The sequence below is a fragment of the Lepus europaeus genome, chromosome 7 (assembly GCF_033115175.1).
Source record: "Lepus europaeus isolate LE1 chromosome 7, mLepTim1.pri, whole genome shotgun sequence".
Lineage (NCBI taxonomy): Eukaryota > Metazoa > Chordata > Mammalia > Lagomorpha > Leporidae > Lepus > Lepus europaeus.
This window is the reverse complement of record NC_084833.1, coordinates 90,064,972-90,084,988: the sequence shown is the minus strand read 5'-3', so window position 1 is coordinate 90,084,988 and position 20,017 is coordinate 90,064,972. Positions and strand designations below refer to the sequence as shown.

The window sequence follows — 20,017 nt, the reverse complement described above, 5'->3', positions numbered from 1 at the left end:
CATCACTTTTTGACCTGAAGGGAGAACTTTATGGCTTTTGTTTGATGTATCTGAATTGTGAACATGTTTACTTGTGTGCTTTGGGGCCATTATTAAGTAAATAAGATTCCTTGAACCCAAGCACTGCAGTTCTGCAACTAATGAATGATCTGATAACCAAGGGGTATTAAATGATTAGTGAATTGGTGATATATAAAGCATAGACATGACTGACAAAGGGATGATTCGCATCCCAGGAGTGATGGAGTAGGATGGCATGAGATTTCATCATACCTCTCAGAAAGGTGTGAAATTAAAAATTCATGAATTGTTTATTTCTGCAATTTTCAATTTAATAGAAGTGTTTTCAGACCACAACTAACAACAGATAACTGAAATAACAAAACATGAAATTCAGATAAGGGAAGACTACTGTATTCTCTCCAGAAGACTTCATTGATTTGCTCTTATTGGACTCATAAGAGAGGTGAATTCTTTGACAATAGTTGACAATAAAGAGATGTAGTATTTTTTATGATTTATTTTATTTTATTTATTGACAGGCAGAGTTACGGAGAGAGGTAGAGACAGAGAGGTCTTCCATCCGCTGGTTCACTCCCCAGATGGCCACAATGGCCAGAGCTGCGCTGATCCGAAGCCAGGAGCCAGGAGTTTCTTCCAGGTCTCCCACATGGGTGCAGGGGCCCAAGCACTTGGGCCATCTTCTGCTGCTATCCCAGGCCCTAGCAGAGAGCTGGATTGGAAGTGGAGCAGCCGGGTCTCAAACCGGCGCCCATATGGGATGCCGGCACTTCAGGCCAGGGCATTAACCTGCTGCGCCACAGCCCCAGCCCAAGAGATACAGTTTTAAAAATGATCCTTGTTTCTATTATCCCTCTGAATTTAGAGTCCCAACATGAGCCAGCATATTGCATTTCTTCATCTTGAGCAGAAATGTGTATTACAATAGGGAAATACAGAAAGCTCCTCTGGGTGTATGACTCCTAGATTAATCATCCCTGGAGATTCCTTGTTGCTTGGTACACAGGTGGATGAGCATGGGGATTATTTTGTAAAGGAACAGAAGATGTGTTTTTAAGGAAATTGGTTTTAGGAAAGGTGAAAATCTGGAAATTGTCTCAAATTTGGCAGTGCTCTACGGTCCCTTGAAAAGTCTTCATGTACCTCTATTTGAGGATAATTGACCTATTTTTTGACAGAGAATGAGAAGTTTCATAAGGATTTTAAGTTGTAAGTTGCAATAAGCTCCTCCTAAATTCTCCTCTTCCATGGCAACCCACAGTCTATTAATAAAAGACCAGGACAGTTGCTATTGAATTTTTTTGTGTTTAAAGATTTATTTTATTTTATTTGAAAGCCAGAATTACAGAAAGGCAGAAGCAGACACACACACATACATACACACACACACAGAGGTCTTCCATTCGCTGGTTCACTCCCCAGATGGCCAGAACGGCCCGAGCTGCACGGATCAGAAGCCAGTAGCCCAGACCTTTTCTAGGTCTCCCACGCCGGTGGGGCCCAAGGACTTGGGCCATCTTCTGCTGCTTTCCCAGGCCATAGCAGAGAGCTAGATCAGAAGTGGAGCAGCTGGGACTCGAACTGGCACCCACATGGTATACCAGCACTGCAGGGGGCAGCTTCACCCACTACACCACAGCACCGGCCCCTGCTATTGAGTTTATCAATCAATTTTAGGTTTGCGTCTTGAGTATTCTAACCAAACAAATAATTTTATTCCTCATATCAGCAGGTCTTTAACCAGATTAAAGCAGAGAGGACACTAGACCACGATAGAGAATTCCAAGTATTAGAACCATAAGAAGAAAACAATTAATACACTTTGGAGAGAGCAGGTGTTTAAAGAAAATGGGGGGGAAAGTTGATTCAAAAGATTTTTACCTTCCATTGCTATAATATAGATTTGAAAATAACTAGAAGAGAGGATTTTGAATGTTGTCACTACAAAAAAGATAAATGTTTGAAGTGATATGCTAATTATTCTGATTTGATTGTTACACAGTGTATACACGCATCAACGTGCTGCATTAGCCTTATAAATATGTACCATTATTATCTGTCAATTAAATAGAAAAATAAAACCTACAAGAAGGGATTGAAGAAAGTTTTTGACCTATTCAAAGTCAATCTAATTCTTTAATTTTTAAAAAAAATTTTTTTTGACAGGCAGAGTGGACAGTGAGAGAAAGAGACAGAGAGAAAGGTCTTCCTTTTGCCGTTGGTTCACCCTCCAATGGCCACCATGGCCGGCGCACCGTGGCCGGCGCACCACGCTGATCTGAAGGCAGGAGCCAGGTGCTTCTCCTGTTCTCCACTGGGGTGCAGGGCCCAAGCACTTGGGCCATCCTCCACTGCACTCCTTGGCCACAGCAGAGAGCTGGCCTGGAAGAGGGGCAACCGGGACAGAATCCGGCGCCCCGACCGGGACTAGAACCCGGTGTGCCAGCGCCGCAAGGCGGAGGATTAGCCTAGTGAGCCGTGGCGCTGGCGTCAATCTAATTCTTTATCATAGACTTTGGTAGTGTGAGACCTTGGCCACCTTAAGCTTGAAATTCGATTAAGTCTAATTTTAGCAACAAATCCTAAATTGGTAAAAAATAGGAACCCAGAACTTTGCCCGGTTTTGATACTAAAGAAGGAGAGCAAAACTCATGGCTTCTTTCATGTGTAGGCTTAGATTAGGAATAACAAACATCAAGGCAGGGACAATCTTGTTAACAAACGCATTGCCCCAGGTTCCTAATTTCCTTCTAGTTTTTCAAAAGGTACCTGTAACATGTCTCTACACTTTCTTGTTTCAGAACCTGTTTGCATTTTAGGCTGTTTGAAGTGACGCACAACATTTCCTTATATTTCCTCTAAAATCACCTCTCTTATGCAGCAAGGATTGTTCCTGCTGTCATCCTGGGTAGATGGCTTTTGTGGAGCTTTTCCAGCTCCTTTAAGAGTTCCATGTGTGGACATGCACATGGCCCTCCAGATGCCCCTGCCATGACATAGAGAAAGAGGTGTTGTCAAGAAACTCCTGTCGTGTCTGTTTTTAAACTGTTGCTATGTTCTGGTGTGTAATGTTAAAAAGAATCTGGCATAATCGGGAAAATAAATATCTTCCCAGAAACTGGCTGGGTTGAAAAGCAGTATTTGTCAGCAGAGTGGCGTGTGACTGTTATCAGAACTTACAGGGTGACTTATAGTTTCACATTTGTGCATAGTCAGTAAGTGGCAGAGCAGACTACAAATCCAGGTGTGTTTTGTGCCCAGCCATATGTCTGTCTTTCCACCATTCCAAAAAGTTACCTTCTATATTCTTCACGTGAAGCTCAGCTTTGAGACTCAAAATTAGTACAGATAATGCTTATGTAGAAAGACTTTTGAGTTTATTCAAGACAGGCAGATACATAAACAAATATGATAAAATGGTGTGTGTGTGTGTGTGTGTGTATTCTTGCCTTTGAAATTTCCTATTGAAATACATGAGCAGATCTTCTGGCAGAATTTTAGGTCTATGACAAATCAGTAGTTAGGGAGAGAAATGTGACAATGTGCCCTATGAGGGTTCCCCACCCCTGAGTCCTCCTGTTTACTTTCATTGTTGCTCTTCAGAGTTCATAGCTTCATTGGGCCTGAAAATTCCCGTGCTTATGGGTGAATAAATGTGGCTACCACACGCTCCCCTAAAAAGCTCCTGCTCCGCTGCTGACAATCAACAGAAAAGTCAGTGGCATCCGACCTAGCTTAGAAGATGCTTTCAGTTCTTGTTTTGAAGTCGTGCCCCATTTCCTTTTATCTTTCCTGTGCAGTGGCATCCCATTAACTTTTATGTCTCTCACAAGCCTATATAGTAGATGCTCTATTAATGCTTGCTAATGCAGCTTTAACAGCTGCAGCAGAGTTCAATGGCCAATGTCCCATTCAGAGACAATTATCCTGATTAGCAGGAAGGTCCCAGAGTGACAGTTGGGCCCAAGGAGCATGACTGGCCATTCATCACCATGTAGATATTAATATTCTACACTTCCTTTATGCTTCATGCACAAAATCCTGTTTTACAAAACTCTCCTTTAATAAGACTGTGGTATTGATCACAGCACTATGCACAGAATATTTATTGAAAGAATGAGTGAATGAATGATTACCTTATTTTCAGATAATATCAAAAATTCTAGCATGCTTTTGTACTTGTTAGCACAACTTTGTGATGAGGAGCTGAGAAAAGCTGGATATTGTTTGTGAAATAATGAAAATAATAATAATGGTGATGATAATAATAACCATTGATCAGCACTATTCTGTGCCAGGAACCTGGCCTTCCTCATCTTGTACAATCTTCATAGCAACCCTAGGAAATGGGTAATAGGACTACTCCTATTTTCAGCATGAGGATTTTGAAGCTTTAAGGAATGCAGTCCTTGCCCAAAGTCACATGGCTAGAAAGTGCCTGTGCCTAGTTTCTAACCTGGGTCATCCCTTCTCCAAAGCTCACACAATTCATTACTGTGAACCAAGGCATGTTTCCTCTTCCCACTCTGTTAACTTCTTTTAAAAAATATTTATTTATTGGCTGGTGCCGCAGCTCACTAGGCTAATCCTCCGCTTGTGGCGCTGGTATCCTGGGTTCTAGTCCTGGTGGGGGCACCGGATTCTGTCCTGGTTGCTCCTCTTCCAGGCCAGCTCTCTGCTGTGGCCTGGGAAGGCAATGGAGGATGGCCCAAGTGCGTGGGCCCTGCACCTGCATGGGAGACCAGGAGGAAGCACCTGGCTCCTGGCTTCGGATCGGCGCAGTGCACTGGGCGTAGCAGCCATTTGGGGGTGAACCAATGGAAAAGGAAGACCTTTTTCTCTGTCTCTCTCTCTCTCACTGTCTAACTCTGCCTGTCAAAAAATATTTATTTATTTATTCATTTGAAAGGTAGAAACAGAGAGAGACCATTTGTGGGACAGAGACATAGAGATCTTCCATCAGCTGATTCACTCCCCAGATGGCTGCAATGGCTGGGCTGGGGGGCAAAGCCAAAGCCAGGAGCCAGGAACTTCTGAGTCTCCCATGTGGGTGCAGAGGCCCAAGAACTCCAGCCATCTTCTGCTGCTTTTCCAGGTACATTATCAGGGAGCTGGATCCAAAGTGGAGCAGCTGGGACTCAAATTGGTGCCCATACGGGATGCCGGTACTGCAAGTGGAGGCTTACTTTTCTGTGCCTCAGCATTTGCCCCTCTGTTAACTTCTAAAAAGAAAGTAATCTTCATGCATTAGATGAAAGAAGAGGCAGAAATTAAAATTACAGATCATAACATATTTCCTACTATGTAAGATCCAACTAAGGTAATCCTTTGAAAGGCTAATTGTAACACAGATATTTTTATTTAATTTATAGCCTCTCAAATCTCTTCTGTCACCCCAAGAACAGTCATCTTTTCATCTGAAAGATTAAAAAGCAAGCACTTGTTTCTAATTTGTTATTGTATGGTGTAGTTGTGTGACCCAAAGACATGACCAAGAACTAAGTAAGCCCCTCAGCTTACACAGTTTACACCAATCTTCCAAAGAAGTGTCAAAGGTACATTATGCAAGCAGGTGAGGAAGTTATGATCACTAAGGAAATGATGTGTACAAAGTACTAGAGCCTTAGTGTAGAAAACGTTCTCTTTCTCTGGGATCTATAGGTGGGTTTGGCACAGCATGCTCTTTTTAATAACTTTCATTCCATTTTAAGGAAGACCTGTTCTGGGGATGTGAAGAAAATCTTCATGGTGATAAAATATTTTGGAGATCAATCAGCAGAACAGCAGTTGAAATATGTAAAAGAACAGTGAAACTGGATAGAACTTCATTCTTGAAGTATACAATCCCTCAAGTCTGAAACATTCTGCTGCTCAGTGGAGTAAAATGTGCAGCTTTTGCATTATTGTTTTGTCCTTTGCCTTGTCTTTCCTAGAATGACTACAAAAAACTGTCAATGCAGTGCAAAGACTTTGTTGTTGGACTCCTTGATCTGTGCAGAAATACTGAAGAAGTCGAAGCCATTCTGAATGGGGATGTTGAAACACGCCACCCTGGTGACCATGGTCGTCCGAATCTCAGCCGTTTAAAACTTGCCATTAAATACGAAGTAAAAAAAGTAAGGTCAGGCATGAAGCAAATTTGCATGATTTCAGTTCTTATTGGTGTTAACTCAGGATGAAGGATTGCCATCGTTAGATTGAGCTGAGTTTTCTAATTGATATTGGCACTAAGCAGAATCTCTAAGAGCTATAAACTAGTTGTGAGGTGTTCAACTTACACTAAACACTGGTCTTTAAAAGCTTAGACCCATTTACACAGAACATTGCAGTGACTGCCACTTTCCTTGACTTCACCAAGGATACAGCAATGACTTTGTGCAGGCAAATTATAAGACTTCCTTAAATGATGGGAACATCATTATTTCATTCCCAGCTCCATTTTCCCATTTGCTGCTGTTTTGCATTTGGAATGAATGCCTTCAATTCCTTTTTCTGTGCATTTGAGTCCCCTCTAGCTGCAACTTTACTTGTGGGAAATTTTTAATCTCTGTCTTTTTTGAAGTAGCCTCTACACCTTTGATTGCTTTCTTAGGTTATGTGAGATCTTAAAAAATGTAATGGTAGGTTTTGTAATAAGAGTAGTTCACATTCATGGTTAAGTTTTCAAATAGTATAGACATGTCCCCTCTCAGTCCTTCCAGTTCTTTAAAAATTGCTGTGTATCTGTCTGAAAGGCAGAGTGGCATAAAGAGACAGGGATAGGGATAGGCATAGGGATAGGGATAGGGATGGGGGTGGAGAGAGAGATCTGCTGGTTCACTCCCCAAATACCTGGCCCAGGTCAAAGCAAGGAGCCAGGAACTCTATCTGGTTCTCGCTCATGGATGGCAAGGGCCCACATACTTGGCCCATCACTTAGTGCCTCCCCAGGCACATTAGCAGGGAGCTGATCAGAAAATTGGTAATGCAGCAGCTAGGTCTGAAACTGATAACTGCAATGTGGGCTGCCGCCAGCTTAATCCAATATGCCACGGCACTGCCCCCTGTCTCCAATCTTCATGGAGAGTAATGAACTACCATTATGCTTTTCAAATGTATGTCTTAGATATCTTCTCATATCATACAATAAACACCTTTCATCTGTCAAAGACTGTATTTTTATATCATTATATAAGTGTTCATTAATCAGTTTACTTTTTAAGGATGTTTATTCTATTTTTTATTATTACAAATGTTTTGTCTATTTTTTGTACAGTACACATACTTGTTCATTTATCTTGTTTACTTGAAAACTAAATTCCTAGATGTCAAATTATAGTAAAATGTCTAATTGTTTTTCATTTTTAAATGTTTATTTATCTTTATTGATTTGAAAGACAGAGTGGCCAAGGCTGGGCTAGGACAAAGCCTGAAGCCTGGGGCTCCATCTGGGTCTCCCACGTGGGTGGCAGGGGCTCTAGCACTTGAGTCATTCTCCTCTGCCCTCCCAGGCACATTAACAGGGAGTTGGATCAGAAGCACACAAGCCAGGACTCAAACCAAAGTGCAAATGGGATGCCAGCATCACAGCCAGTGGCTTAACCCACTGTGCCACAATCCTGGCTCCAATGTTGTTAGCTTATTAAAATTTTTATATGCTTTGAAAGAAAGCCCATTAAGTCATAAAGGAAAGTTTGGGTAAATCTGAATATTAAAATTTATTTTCTAGTATTTTCTAATATTTTAATTTTTATCTAAACTTTTTGATTAACATTTAAATTTGTACATTTTTTGAGGTACCATGCAATATTTCAACACTTGTATATAGTGTGAATTGATCAAATAAGGCAATTAGCAGGGATTCTCAGATTTACATAATATATATTAGAACATCTTGCTATCTTACTTGATACCTGTTAATTTTATGTTTCTTATTTAATTCTAACCATGTTTTTCATGGAAAAACACAGAACTAAATCTTAGAGCACATGAAAATAGTTAACGGTGAACCTTTCTTTAATCAAGTTCTTCCATGTTTTGTCACCTCCTGCCTAGTTTGTAGCCCATCCAAACTGCCAACAGCAGCTTCTCTCCATATGGTACGAGAATCTCTCTGGGTTGCGGCAGCAGACGATGGCAGTCAAGTTCCTCGTGGTCCTTGCCGTTGCCATTGGACTGCCCTTTCTGGCTCTCATTTACTGGTTTGCTCCATGCAGCAAGGTATGTCCGTGAAGCCCGGGCCTCTGTTATCTACTACAAATGTTCAGTAGGGAACATTCAATTTCCAAAATGAAAACTTTAGGGAAGCACAGTTTGCCTTAAGTAACCATTTTCAATATGAAAATACATACTTGTTAGAGTAAACATAAGAAAAAGATGGAAAGAATTAAAATTCACCTGAAACATCCCTCGTAATATGTGAATAAAACCCCAGTTGCTCTGCTATTTTATTTCCTTTTGGTCTTTTCTCTACCTATATCTGTGTAGATGCTTTTGTATTTTTTAGTGAGGTCGCAGTATCGTTAATTGGATACTTCAAATGACATTCTTTTTTTCTTTTATTATTTGACAGGTAGAGTTATAGACAGTGAGAGAGAGACAGAGAGAAAGGTCTTCCTTCCATTGGTTCACTCCTCAAATGGCCACCACGGCCGATGCTGCACTGATGTGAAGCCAGGAGCTAGGCGCTTCCTCCTGGTCTCCCATGCAGGTGGAGGGGCCCAAACACTTGAGCCATCCTCCACTGCCCTCCCGGGCCATAGCAGAGAGCTGGATTGGAAGGGGAGCAACCAGGACTAGAACCTGGCGCCCATATGGGAAGCAGGTGCCACGGGTGGAGGATTAACCAAGTGAGCCACGGCGCCGGCCCCTCAAATGACATTCTAAAAGATGAACACTTCTCCTTTCTTTGTTTTTCTTTCAGCAAAATTTGAGATGAGAGCTTTGTATTTATTTTGGCTAATATGACCAGATAAATTTTAACATAATAAAAGACCATCATGCACATACTAATGTAATGCTTGTTTCAGCAAGAGAGAGTTATTTTAGGGACACAATACACCAGAACCTAACAGCAAAGATAGCCTATCTTTTAGCAGAATCTATCTGCTGAAATTTTGATGAAAATAGTCAATTCAAACAGACCCAGGCTTTCATCAGTGTAAGAAAGTTTGAGAAATGTTGACCTCTTACTCAGTTCATAGGTACAGCAATTTATGTCCCGCGTTGCCAGTGATCTTGTCTTCATGTTTTTGAAGGATTGTTTCTGGGTCTGGTTAACTTGCAACCCTGAGAGGCTGACTCAGATAAAAATCTTACAGCTCTGTGTCTGAAATGTCTGCTGGCCCACCTAGTAGGCTTGTGTAGAGATATCAGCTGGATTACTTGCCATTCCTGAACATGGGCATGACTCATTTTCAAACATTTGTGCAAATACATACACCATCATAACCAACATCTTGTCTTCTTATGGCTTGGTCATAATGTTAGTTTTTTAGCCATTTGGGGATCTTTCAAAACGCCTTACACTAGAAAGCTAGTGTAACATCTCTTACACAGTAAGAACTTTCATAGTTATTTCTAGTGACAGGAACCGCTAGAATCTGGGCATTTCCTATGAGAGTAACATCCATCATAATAGCTTTTTTTTTCCCTCAAAATAGAAAGACACAGTACTCATGGAAAAAATGAATTCAAAGATAAGTTGATTCTGGTGTAAAACATTTTTGAATCTATGCATTTTATGAGCATTTTATTTCTTTCTTTTAATATTTATTTTATTTATTTGAAAGAATGAGAGAGAGAGAGAGAATAGAGATAACTTCCACCTGCTGATTCACTCCTCAAATGGCCGCAATAGCCAGGGCTAGGCCAGACCAAAGCCAGGAGCCAGGAGCTTCTTTCAGGTCTCTAACCTGGGTTCAGAGTCCCAAAGACTTGGGCCATCTTCTGGTGCTTTCCCAGGTACATCAGCAGGGAACTGGATTGGAAGTGGAAGAGTGGGGATTCCAACAAGCACCCGTATGGGATGCCAGCATTGTAGGCAAAATCTTCACTTGCTATGCTATATGCCATCTTTATGAACCTTTTCAAGACCCTTTTTTTGGTATGGACTTCAAAGTATTTTTGCACTGAAGTAAACATCTTTTAATTCAATTTTCCACAAACATTTTGAAGTATCTTCGAATATAAGCCATAAATTGACCTTACATAAGTAAAATATGAATGAAGATCACAGAATGAGAACAGTGAGATTTACCAAAAATGACATCTCTGGTACACATTTGTGTCTAGATATATTTTTGCCTTTTCAAACAAGTGACAAATTTCAGTTTGAACCAAAGTGATTTCTGTATCATCTTCTCTAGAACCCTCCTGCTGCTCCTCTACATGTAGCCCCTTGTTCTGCTCCTACTCGCATTTCCGGATCTTCAGAGACCCAGGCTGAAGTTAAAACGGAGGACAGGGAGTTTCTGAACTATACCTGTTGTCTCTGTGACCCATTCAGTTATAATCTCTTCTCTAAATGGAATAATTTTCCTTTCCAGAGGGATTTCAAAAGCTTAGTGAGTGCCATCTACCATGTCTGCTGTTTTCACACAGACTGTTTCTGGAGTCCTTAGAGTTACACATTTCTTAAATTTTGATGGAATCCTAATCAACCTAATTTCCTTCACTATTTCGTCTTCCTTGGCCATGTTTCTGTCTGGCATCTGTTTTCCGTTCTCATTTATGAACACTTAGGCAGATAATCACATTAAAGAGATGCTGTCAAGGTATTTTTTCCCTCATATCTAGAATGTTCTTTTTATTGGCTGTTATTTGTCCTTTGAAACATTCATTTTACAATTTTTTCCATTAGCAATGAATATGAACATTACTTATAGGTCACAATTGATTTTTTTATGAGGGAATATTGCTACAGCTAAATTGATGCTTTTGTTGAAAATATATTTAAGGTACTTTAGGTTTTCCCATAACCTTTAAAATCTAGATCAAATTACACAGGGCCTTGACAGAGTCCCTGTTTCTATTTAAATTAGGCTTTCTTTCCTTAAGTGTTCTGTCTTCCTCTTTCGAAACTTTTCTGTTCTTACTCACTGTCTTCTGCTGTAACCTGGATATCAATTGTTTTATGCTCATTAGAATAAAAATAGGTCCTACTGTAATTCAAATCATTTCCATTTTAAAGCTAACCCCAGCCTTTTTCATTTCCATGTCCTGGATCCTCCTTCTGCCTAGCTAAGATCTGTGCACCTCAGATGGAAATGAATCCTGTGTGATGGAGGCGCAATAGCTTTTACTGTTCCCATATTTCATATGTAGAATACGATTTGCACATAATTTAGGAAATGCAGCCATCATCCAGCTAATGAGGAGGGAAACTGAACCTGAACCTAAAAGGTTGGGCTTTCGGCCGGCGCCGCGGCTCACTAGGCTAATCCTCCACCTGCGGCACCGTCACCCCGGATTCTAGTCCCGGTTGGGGCACCGGATTCTGTCCAGGTTGCTCCTCTTCCAGGCCAGCTCTCTGCTGTGGCCTGGGAAGGCAGTGGAGGATGCCCAAGTGCTTGGGCCCTGCACCCACATGGGAGACTGGGAGGAAGTACCTGGTTCCTGACTTCGGATGGGTGCAGTGCGCCAGCCGTAGCGGTCATTTTGGGGGTGAACCAACGGAAGGAAGACCTTTCTCTCTGTCTCTCTCTCTCACTGTCTAACTCTGCCTGTCAAAAAAAAAAAAAAAAAAGGCTGGGCTTTCAACCCAGTGTCCTTCCAGGACATTGTTCCAATGCTCCTCAGCTGTGAGTTCTTTTCTTGGATACTCATGACATTTACTCCATTTACATAACCAAGACAGCATGAATCACATGCATGCTGATGAAATAAACATGAGGACAAACATCAAGTGTCTGTACACTGCAAAGTAGACTCAGTTTAAAATTTTCATGGCTGCCTCCTTAATACTTAAGATCCACTAAATTAGTCTGTGGTGTGTGTGTGTGTGTGTGTGTGAATAATGCTGGTATTATGCTTGTTACCAATATGATACAATATTTTCAGAACTTAAATATCCTGGAATGGAAAAGTTGGTTTATAGAATTATTATCAAGAATATTAGCACATGTTGGTGAAGAATATGACCAAAATTTTATAACAGGATAAAGATAATCCCATCGCTAACTATGTAAATGTACATAATTATTTTAGGAAAGCATTGGAATATGCAGGTGCTTATTCTTGTGTGTGTGTTGCAAAGTGTACAAAACTAAGTTAAGATTTCCTTTGGTGTGTGTTGTGGCAGATGGGGAAGATAATGCGTGGACCATTCATGAAGTTCGTAGCCCACGCAGCTTCCTTCACCATTTTTCTGGGACTGCTAGTTATGAACGCAGCTGACAGATTTGAAGGCACCAAACTCCTTCCTAATGAAACCAGCACAGATAATGCAAAACAGCTGTTCAGGATGAAAACCTCCTGCTTCTCATGGATGGAGATGCTCATTATTTCCTGGGTAATAGGTAAAGACTGATTTTCCATCATCATTTTTCTTCACAGCCTTAGTGGTTGTACTGAATGACTCTGATTCTTTCTCACATCAGTTATACAAATGTGTGCAGCATAATACAATGCACAGCACACCATGATTTTCTTTGTGTTCTTAAAGCACAGTGGCTTTGGGTTCATTATCAGGGCCAGTATCAGTCTTCTCACATGCTAGTGTCTTTTTCCAACTCTTAGAAACATTAAGGAAAAAAAAAAAACCAACAGGATATTTAAATCCCACTGTTGACAAAAAAGTGCCATTCATATTTTCGTAGATCTGTAATTCCAAGCTTTAAAACAACCACATGATTTTATACAAGATTTATTAGGAACTAAAGCTAATAGCCACTCACATTTATTGAACATTTATTATGTACCAAGAATTGTTCAACGTACTTTACATATAACAAATAAAATAATCTCTCTGTGCCTCAGCTTTTTAATCTATAATATAGAATAATATCTGTTTTATAAGTTTTATGTTAGGATTAAGTAACTTGCTTTAGATCCCCCAGGTGGTAAGCGAAGGAGAAGGAATTGTCTTAATAAATGAATTATTTCCCTATAGAACTATATGCATGGCTTGTCACTAAATATAATGTAAATGAGAAAGAACTTTCAATTGGAGATGTATTAGTAAATAAATTTAATAGCTATTAGGTGCCTATTAGGTAATGAGGACACTCAGGTGAATGAGATGCATTCCCTGTGCTCAAGGAAGGGAAGTCTGGTGGAGGGGGACAACTCAGTAAGCAAATCAATAATTAAGCACTGTGCGACAAACAATATAATTGGGGAGCTGTTAAGGGGTTATGAATGTACACAGATTGGGCATATAAATCTGAGTGAGGTGGGATATGAAAGGGTCAGGGAAGCCCTCAGTTGTACAGTACAGAGCTTAAAGTAGTGAGTCCAGAGACAGACACAGCTGAAGTGATCTCTGTGAGGAGAATAAGAGCCAGAAGTCTGTGTATGGGGAACCAACTTGGGTCCCTGCCACCCACATGGGAGACTCAATTTGAGTTCCAGGCTTCTGGCTTTGGCCTGGCCCAGTCCCACTATGGTGAGCATTTAGTAAGGGAATCAGCAAATGGGAGGCCTCTCTCTCTCTCTCTCTCTCTTTCTTTCTCTGCCTCTCTCTCAGCTTGCCTGTCAAATAAACAAACTATAAGACATCACTGTGGATTCTGCCCTCAATAAGTAGGCGATAACAGTAATTCCTTAAGAGGAATCCTATATAGAGCACATCATACTTGGAACTGGTGGAACAAAAGGCTAATAATGAGGATTAGGTTATGACTGACTTTGAAGTGTCCATGGAACTTCCAGGTGGAAATTTACACAAGATAATTAAGTGTATGACCCCTGAGAGAAGTCTGGGCTGTGAACAAAGTTCCAGCTACAGTAGAAATATGTAGGGTGTGAAAACAAGAGGGCTCCAGGGATCTTCAAACAAAACCTTCAATAGAAACCTTGGGCCATACTTCCCTCCTAGTTACCAGGAGAAGCACCTACAGTTATTTTTATATCACTTCAAGGGCAGAAAATGTCTTTTGGCTTCTTCATATTGGAGTCCTAAGAGATGATCAACCAAAATACTATAAAACCGGCCGGTGCCATGGTTCACTAGGCTAATCCTCCGCCTGCGGCACCGGCACACCAGGTTCTAGTCCCGGTCAGGGCGCCAGATTCTGTCCCGGTTGCCCCTCTTCCAGGCCAGCTCTCTGCTGTGGCCCGGGAGTGCAGTGGAGGATGGCCCAAGTGCTTGGGCCCTGCACCTGCATGGGAGACCAGGAGGAAGCACCTGACTTCTGGCTTCGGATCGGCGCGGTGCGCCAGCCGTAGTGGCCATTTGGGGGGTGAACCAATGGAAGGAGGACCTTTCTCTCTCTGTCTCTCTCTCACTGTCTAACTCTGTCAAAAAAAATACTATAAAACCCTGTACAAATTACATAGGATCATTTTAAGTGCATGTTAGGTAAGTCAGCAGCAACGGAGAGGTATTCAGACTCTCTGAATCATTTCATTCCTCAGGTGTGTTTCAAGTAAACACATGGATAATGGCGTAAGAGATGAGTTGTCTCACCAAAGAAATAATGACTCTTGAATCAGAAAGAGGACCTTGACTTTTCACTATTTCTTTTCTAATTTAATTGTTGAAACTATAATACCTAAATGTCATTTCACCACTAATGCCTGATTAAATTGAAGAAAAAAATAATCACTTGAGCATTGCTTTGATCTTATTGGCAACTTGGAGCTCATGTGTTATAGATGTGTAATGTGTTAGTATATCTAATACAGTGATTGGCACATAGAAAAATTCAACTTTTCACTAAGAGTTTATATGTTCCTTCTATATAAGAGTAGAATTTCCTATTGAAGACATATTAAGCAAGATACACTCTTTTTAGTACATGATGGCACTTTGAAAAAAATAAGTTTCATGTAAGAGAATTAGATAACAAATGCCTCATTCATGGTCATAAATCACTCTCCTCAGATTAATAGACAAATATGCTCTTAATTTATAAACTTCAGTTTTTCACTTACAAACCTCAACCAATAATATTAAATTAACCTTTAGTCTGAGGACTAAAAGCATTTTCCTTGGAACTGCTGTCCAAGATAACAAAGATCGTCTCACAATGTTTATTTAAAGGAAAAAAATGAACAACTCAGAGCAGGGAGATATGCCTCTACAGCATGTTACACTCCTGACTCGGATTCTGACACTGGTATTTATTTTCCTTTTGCAAAAAAAAAAAATTAAAAGATTTATTTTATTTATTTGAAAGGCAGAATTACAGAAAGAAAGGGAGAGAGAGAGAGCGTGAGAGTAATCTACCATCTACTGGTTCACTCCCCAAACGACTGCAATGGCTTGGGTTGGGCTAGGTCAAAGGCAGAAGCCCTGAGCTTCATCCAGGCTTCCCACATTAGAGCAGGGGCCCAAGGAGTTGGGCCATTTTCCTCTGGTTTCCCAGGAGCATTAGCAGGGAGCTGTGTTGGAAGCAGAGCAGCTGGGACTCAAACCAGCACTCATTTGGGATGCTGGCATTGCAGGCAGTGGTTTAAACAGCTTTGCCAAAGTACCAGCCTCTATTTTCCTTTTTAAACTTACCATTAAGGTTTTAGGCACAGGAGTTGGGTATAGTCATTAAGACACTTTGCTGAGGCACCCTCATCCCATATCAGAGTGCCTGACTTCACACTCCAACTCCACTCCTGATCACAGCTCTCTACTTATGCACACCTTGGGAAGCAGCAGGTCTTGGCTCAAGTAGTTGAGTCCCTCCCATCTCCATGGGCGCATGGGAGACCTGGATGGAATTCCTACCTCCCCGCTTAGGCCTAGCCCAGTGTTGGCAGCTGCAGACATTTGGGGATTGCATCAGTAGATTGGAGTTCTCTGTCTCTCTTTCTCTTTCTGTCTCTCCCTGTGCTGTTCTGCCTTTCAACATAAATAAGATAGATTAATAAGTGAAAATCGTAGTATCTTCTGGACATGCTAACAATAAGCAACCTCCTAGATCAGATGCTGCAAGTACATCATTAGTTTGAGAGAATACTCACATTATTGGTCACAGAACACAAATCTGATTTTTTTTTTTTAACAGGCAGAGTGGACAGTGAGAGAGAGAGACAGAGAAAGGTCTTCCTTTTGCCGTTGGTTCACCCTCCAATGGCCGCCGCGGTAGCGCGCTGCGGCCGGCGCACCGCGCTGTTCCGATGGCAGGAGCCAGGTGCTTCTCCTGGTCTCCCATGGGGTGCAGGGCCCAAACACTTGGGCTATCCTCCACTGCACTCCCTGGCCACAGCAGAGAGCTGGCCTGGAAGAGGGGCAACCGGGACAGGATCGGTGCCCCGACCGGGACTAGAACCCGGTGTGCCGGCGCCGCAAGGCGGAGGATTAGCCTGTTGAGCCACGGCGCCGGCCACAAATCTGATTTTTAATTCACCAAAGATTCAAAGACTGAGTGACAGAGCTGATATTCCAGATGATCTTGACAAGGCACAAGAGTTAGCTTAAACCAACGAGGGTACGTTGTAGCAAGAACACAGGGAGGGGGTATGCTTGATGACACTTTATGAAACGAAGCCGGAAGGGGCACTTGGCACCGAACAGCCATTGTGAGCTGCTGGGAAAGCAGATGTACTCCTGGGTCGACAACAGAACTGGAGTGAGTACTGTCACTGCCACACTGACCAGACTACCTCTGCAGCGCTGTGGGTGGCTCCAGCTGCCACTGGTAGCTACAGAGCATCCCATGCATCGCAAACCCAAGAGTGAGTGGCCCCTCCACATAACAGCCTTTGAGGGGCCTGAGCAAGCCTACTCACAGGGTTAATGGTGGGGTGGATCCAAGTCGTGTGGCATCTGAGGTTGACTTATTTGGAGGGCTCCACTTTAAGAAAACGAGGGCAAAACAGGGACCTAGAAGCAGCCTGGGCAAAACATTTAAAGCTTCAACTTCCTTAGTTTCATGGTAAAGCTGTCTTGTGCTGGAGAAGAATAGATTTAATGAGCACACAAGTGGGGTTAATTTATTTGTTTTTGAAAAGAAACTTAAAGGCAGAGGAGCGGACTCATTCTCCCTGCTCTGGAGGGCAGAAATAGAACCAACGGATCCTTGTGGAAGGAACAATCCTAAACATTCGACAAAGGCATGAGCAGTCTTCAGAAATAGCGAGCTTCATATGGTGGCACGTATTGAAGGATAGGCTTGTTCCCTATGGAGAGGTCCACTACTTGAGAGCACAGTTGAACTAGATGATGATGGATTTCTTTTTTTTTTCTTTTTTTTGACAGGCAGAGTGGACAGTGAGAGAGAGAGACAGAGAGAAAGGTCTTCCTTTGCCATTGGTTCACCCTCCAATGGCCACCGTGGCCGGCGCGCTGCGGCCGGCGCATCGCGCTGAGCCAAAGGCAGGAGCCAGGTGCTTATCCTTGTCTCCCATGGGGTGCAGGGCCCAAGCACTTGGGCCATCCTCCACTGCACTCCCGGGCCACAGCAGAGAGCTGGCCTGGAAGAGGGGCAACCGGGACAGAATCCAGCGCCCCGACTGGGACTAGAACCTGGTGTGCCGGCGCCGCAAGGCGGAGGATTAGCCTGTTGAGCCACGGCGCCGGCCTAGATGATGGATTTCAAACTGTGCTTAGCAGCTCCCCAGGGTCCTCAGGAAAAATAAGACAGGAACGGTTTCTTTAGGCTGAAGTGTTCACTGTGTTTGTTTAGTTTTAAATCTTCACCGACACAGCACTGGTACCAAGAATTCTCTTTCTTCAATAGAGATAAGAAGCTGGAGGAGAAGTAGGAGGAAGGAGAAGGGCAGTTTTGTAAAAACCTGGACCATGGAAGTTCAAATTCCCTTCAGTTTTAGTGTGTACTAAGTAATGTGTGTGTGTGTTTGTACATACATGTACATGTGCGTGTGCACATCTGTGATATTTCCTGTGCTAAATTTGATCCCCTAGAGTATATATAAATTCATTCTTCTTTTAACCTGAAATAACTCAAAATCTTAAAATAAGCAATGAAGTTGTATTCTCTTATAACCATATCCTCCAAGCTTCATAGAATACTGGTTTTGACAAAAGCTTATGAGATACACTTGGAAAGCAGCAACCATCCAGAGTGTGCCTGCTGTTCACCTGGTGGGTTCTGTAATAGCCATTCAGGACTAATGTTGGAGGGAAAGGGGCAAGGTGACTGCTGAGGCTATGAGAAGATGAATTCCAACCACAGGTTTTTAAAGACTCCCTGATGGAAGTAGGTTTTGACCAGCAGCTGGACTTTGAATTGTGTTTCTCCAGATGGCTCTAGAAGGGAGGATGGCGGAGAGTTGTGTATCTTAAAGAGAATAGCAGTAAAGTAACAACTTCTTTTTTAGGCAAGTAAGAGTCTTCAAGTTGAAAAAGAAAATATGTGCCAATCATGAAAAATTTGAATAGTTTGCCATATTTTTCCAAGTGTCAGAACTTGTGCTGTGTGTTTCATATATACTGTATTATCTACATCTTATAACAGTCCTATGAATTAGGTACAAGCTACTGCCATCCCCATTTTGTAAACTGAGTTTTACAAATTTTAAATAACTTGCCAAAGATTTCAGAGGAAAAAAGTGGAAGATCTCAAAACCAAGTCAGTTTGATTGCAATACTACATTACGCTCCTAAATACTGCACTATATTTTTGAAAGAGTATGCACTATTCTTAACCCACCAGGAGATAACTACTGTAATTACAGTAACTGTCTTGTAATTCCTTCTAGTATTTCACTATGCTTATTTTCATTATGAAGTTATAGAATGTGTAATATTTAAGACCCTTTAATTTTGCATTAATCCAAAGATTTTCCAAAGTGTCCATATCTTCTAATAATCAGATGCAGTGATTAAATGAGTTTTATTAGGGAAAATGGAAATTTGTATTAAGAAAAATACCTTATGAGAGAAGATGGAGAGAAAGCTGGGGAGATTACAAGGGAAAAATGCAAGTCAAATGCCAACGGATGGAGAGAGGGAAGAAAGACTGGGAATATCATCCTAGGTCTCCATGCAGCCTAAAAAGTACTTTTCAAGACCATTAGGAAATCTGTGGGCCAAAATTAGCCTTCAGAGGGTCCGTGTCTCCCAGGAAGGGGCACACTTAGTCACTGGCTGGGAGCAGTTCAGGGAAAGCATGGCCTTAAGCAAGTTGGCCGTGGTTTTCAGAAGGCAGAATGTGAGACCAATAAACAACTAAATTCCTGAAACCAGAAGTAGGGGAGAAACACTCTCATGTCCACTGCATCAAGATGATTATTAAAATATATCAAGTGGCTGCATAATATTCTATCTGTGTGGAAGCCCCAGAACTGTTTGTATTTTAAATGCATGTGTGTGTGCGTATGTGTGCGTGAGTTTTGGTTATCAATTGTTTCTATAATGAACATCTTTTTTAATATAGTCTTATCAACAGTATGATTTTTATTTTAAGGCTCTAGATGAACTTTGCCAAATTGCTTTCAATTAATGCACTGATATTGTTGCTGTGGAATTTCTGGGGCTGTGGGAAATATGGCTGGATGTGCAGGTTGTGGCCAAATTTTGAAGAGTATTGAATGTCAGGCTGAGACTTTTAAAATATATTTTGTTCATTGAAGAGCTACTGCTTTAGTGAAAATAAATTGATATTTTAACCCCTTTCTGATGCAGGCATGATATGGGCTGAATGTAAAGAAATTTGGACTCAAGGCCCCAAGGAATACTTATTTGAGTTGTGGAATATGCTTGATTTTGGTATGTTAGCGATATTTGCAGCATCGTTTATTGCAAGATTCATGGCATTTTGGCATGCTTCTAAAGCTCAGAGCATCATTGATGCAAATGATACTTTGAAGGACTTGACAAAAGTTACTTTGGGAGACAATGTGAAATACTACAATTTGGGTGAGTTTACAGTACACAGTCAACATTAATAAAAATGCA

General features: G+C 41.5%; 1 protein-coding gene across 1 annotated transcript in view; it reads left to right on the top strand.

The window, feature by feature from the left end:
* Window positions 1-20,017, top strand: part of TRPC6 (transient receptor potential cation channel subfamily C member 6) — a 126,642-nt gene that overhangs the window by 86,181 nt on the left and 20,444 nt on the right. Inside the window, exons 3-6 of the mRNA XM_062196915.1 lie at window positions 5,955-6,137; window positions 8,056-8,220; window positions 12,302-12,518; window positions 19,745-19,978. Coding sequence (XP_062052899.1) covers window positions 5,955-6,137; window positions 8,056-8,220; window positions 12,302-12,518; window positions 19,745-19,978 — 799 coding nt within the window. The remainder of the gene's footprint in view (window positions 1-5,954; window positions 6,138-8,055; window positions 8,221-12,301; window positions 12,519-19,744; window positions 19,979-20,017) is intronic.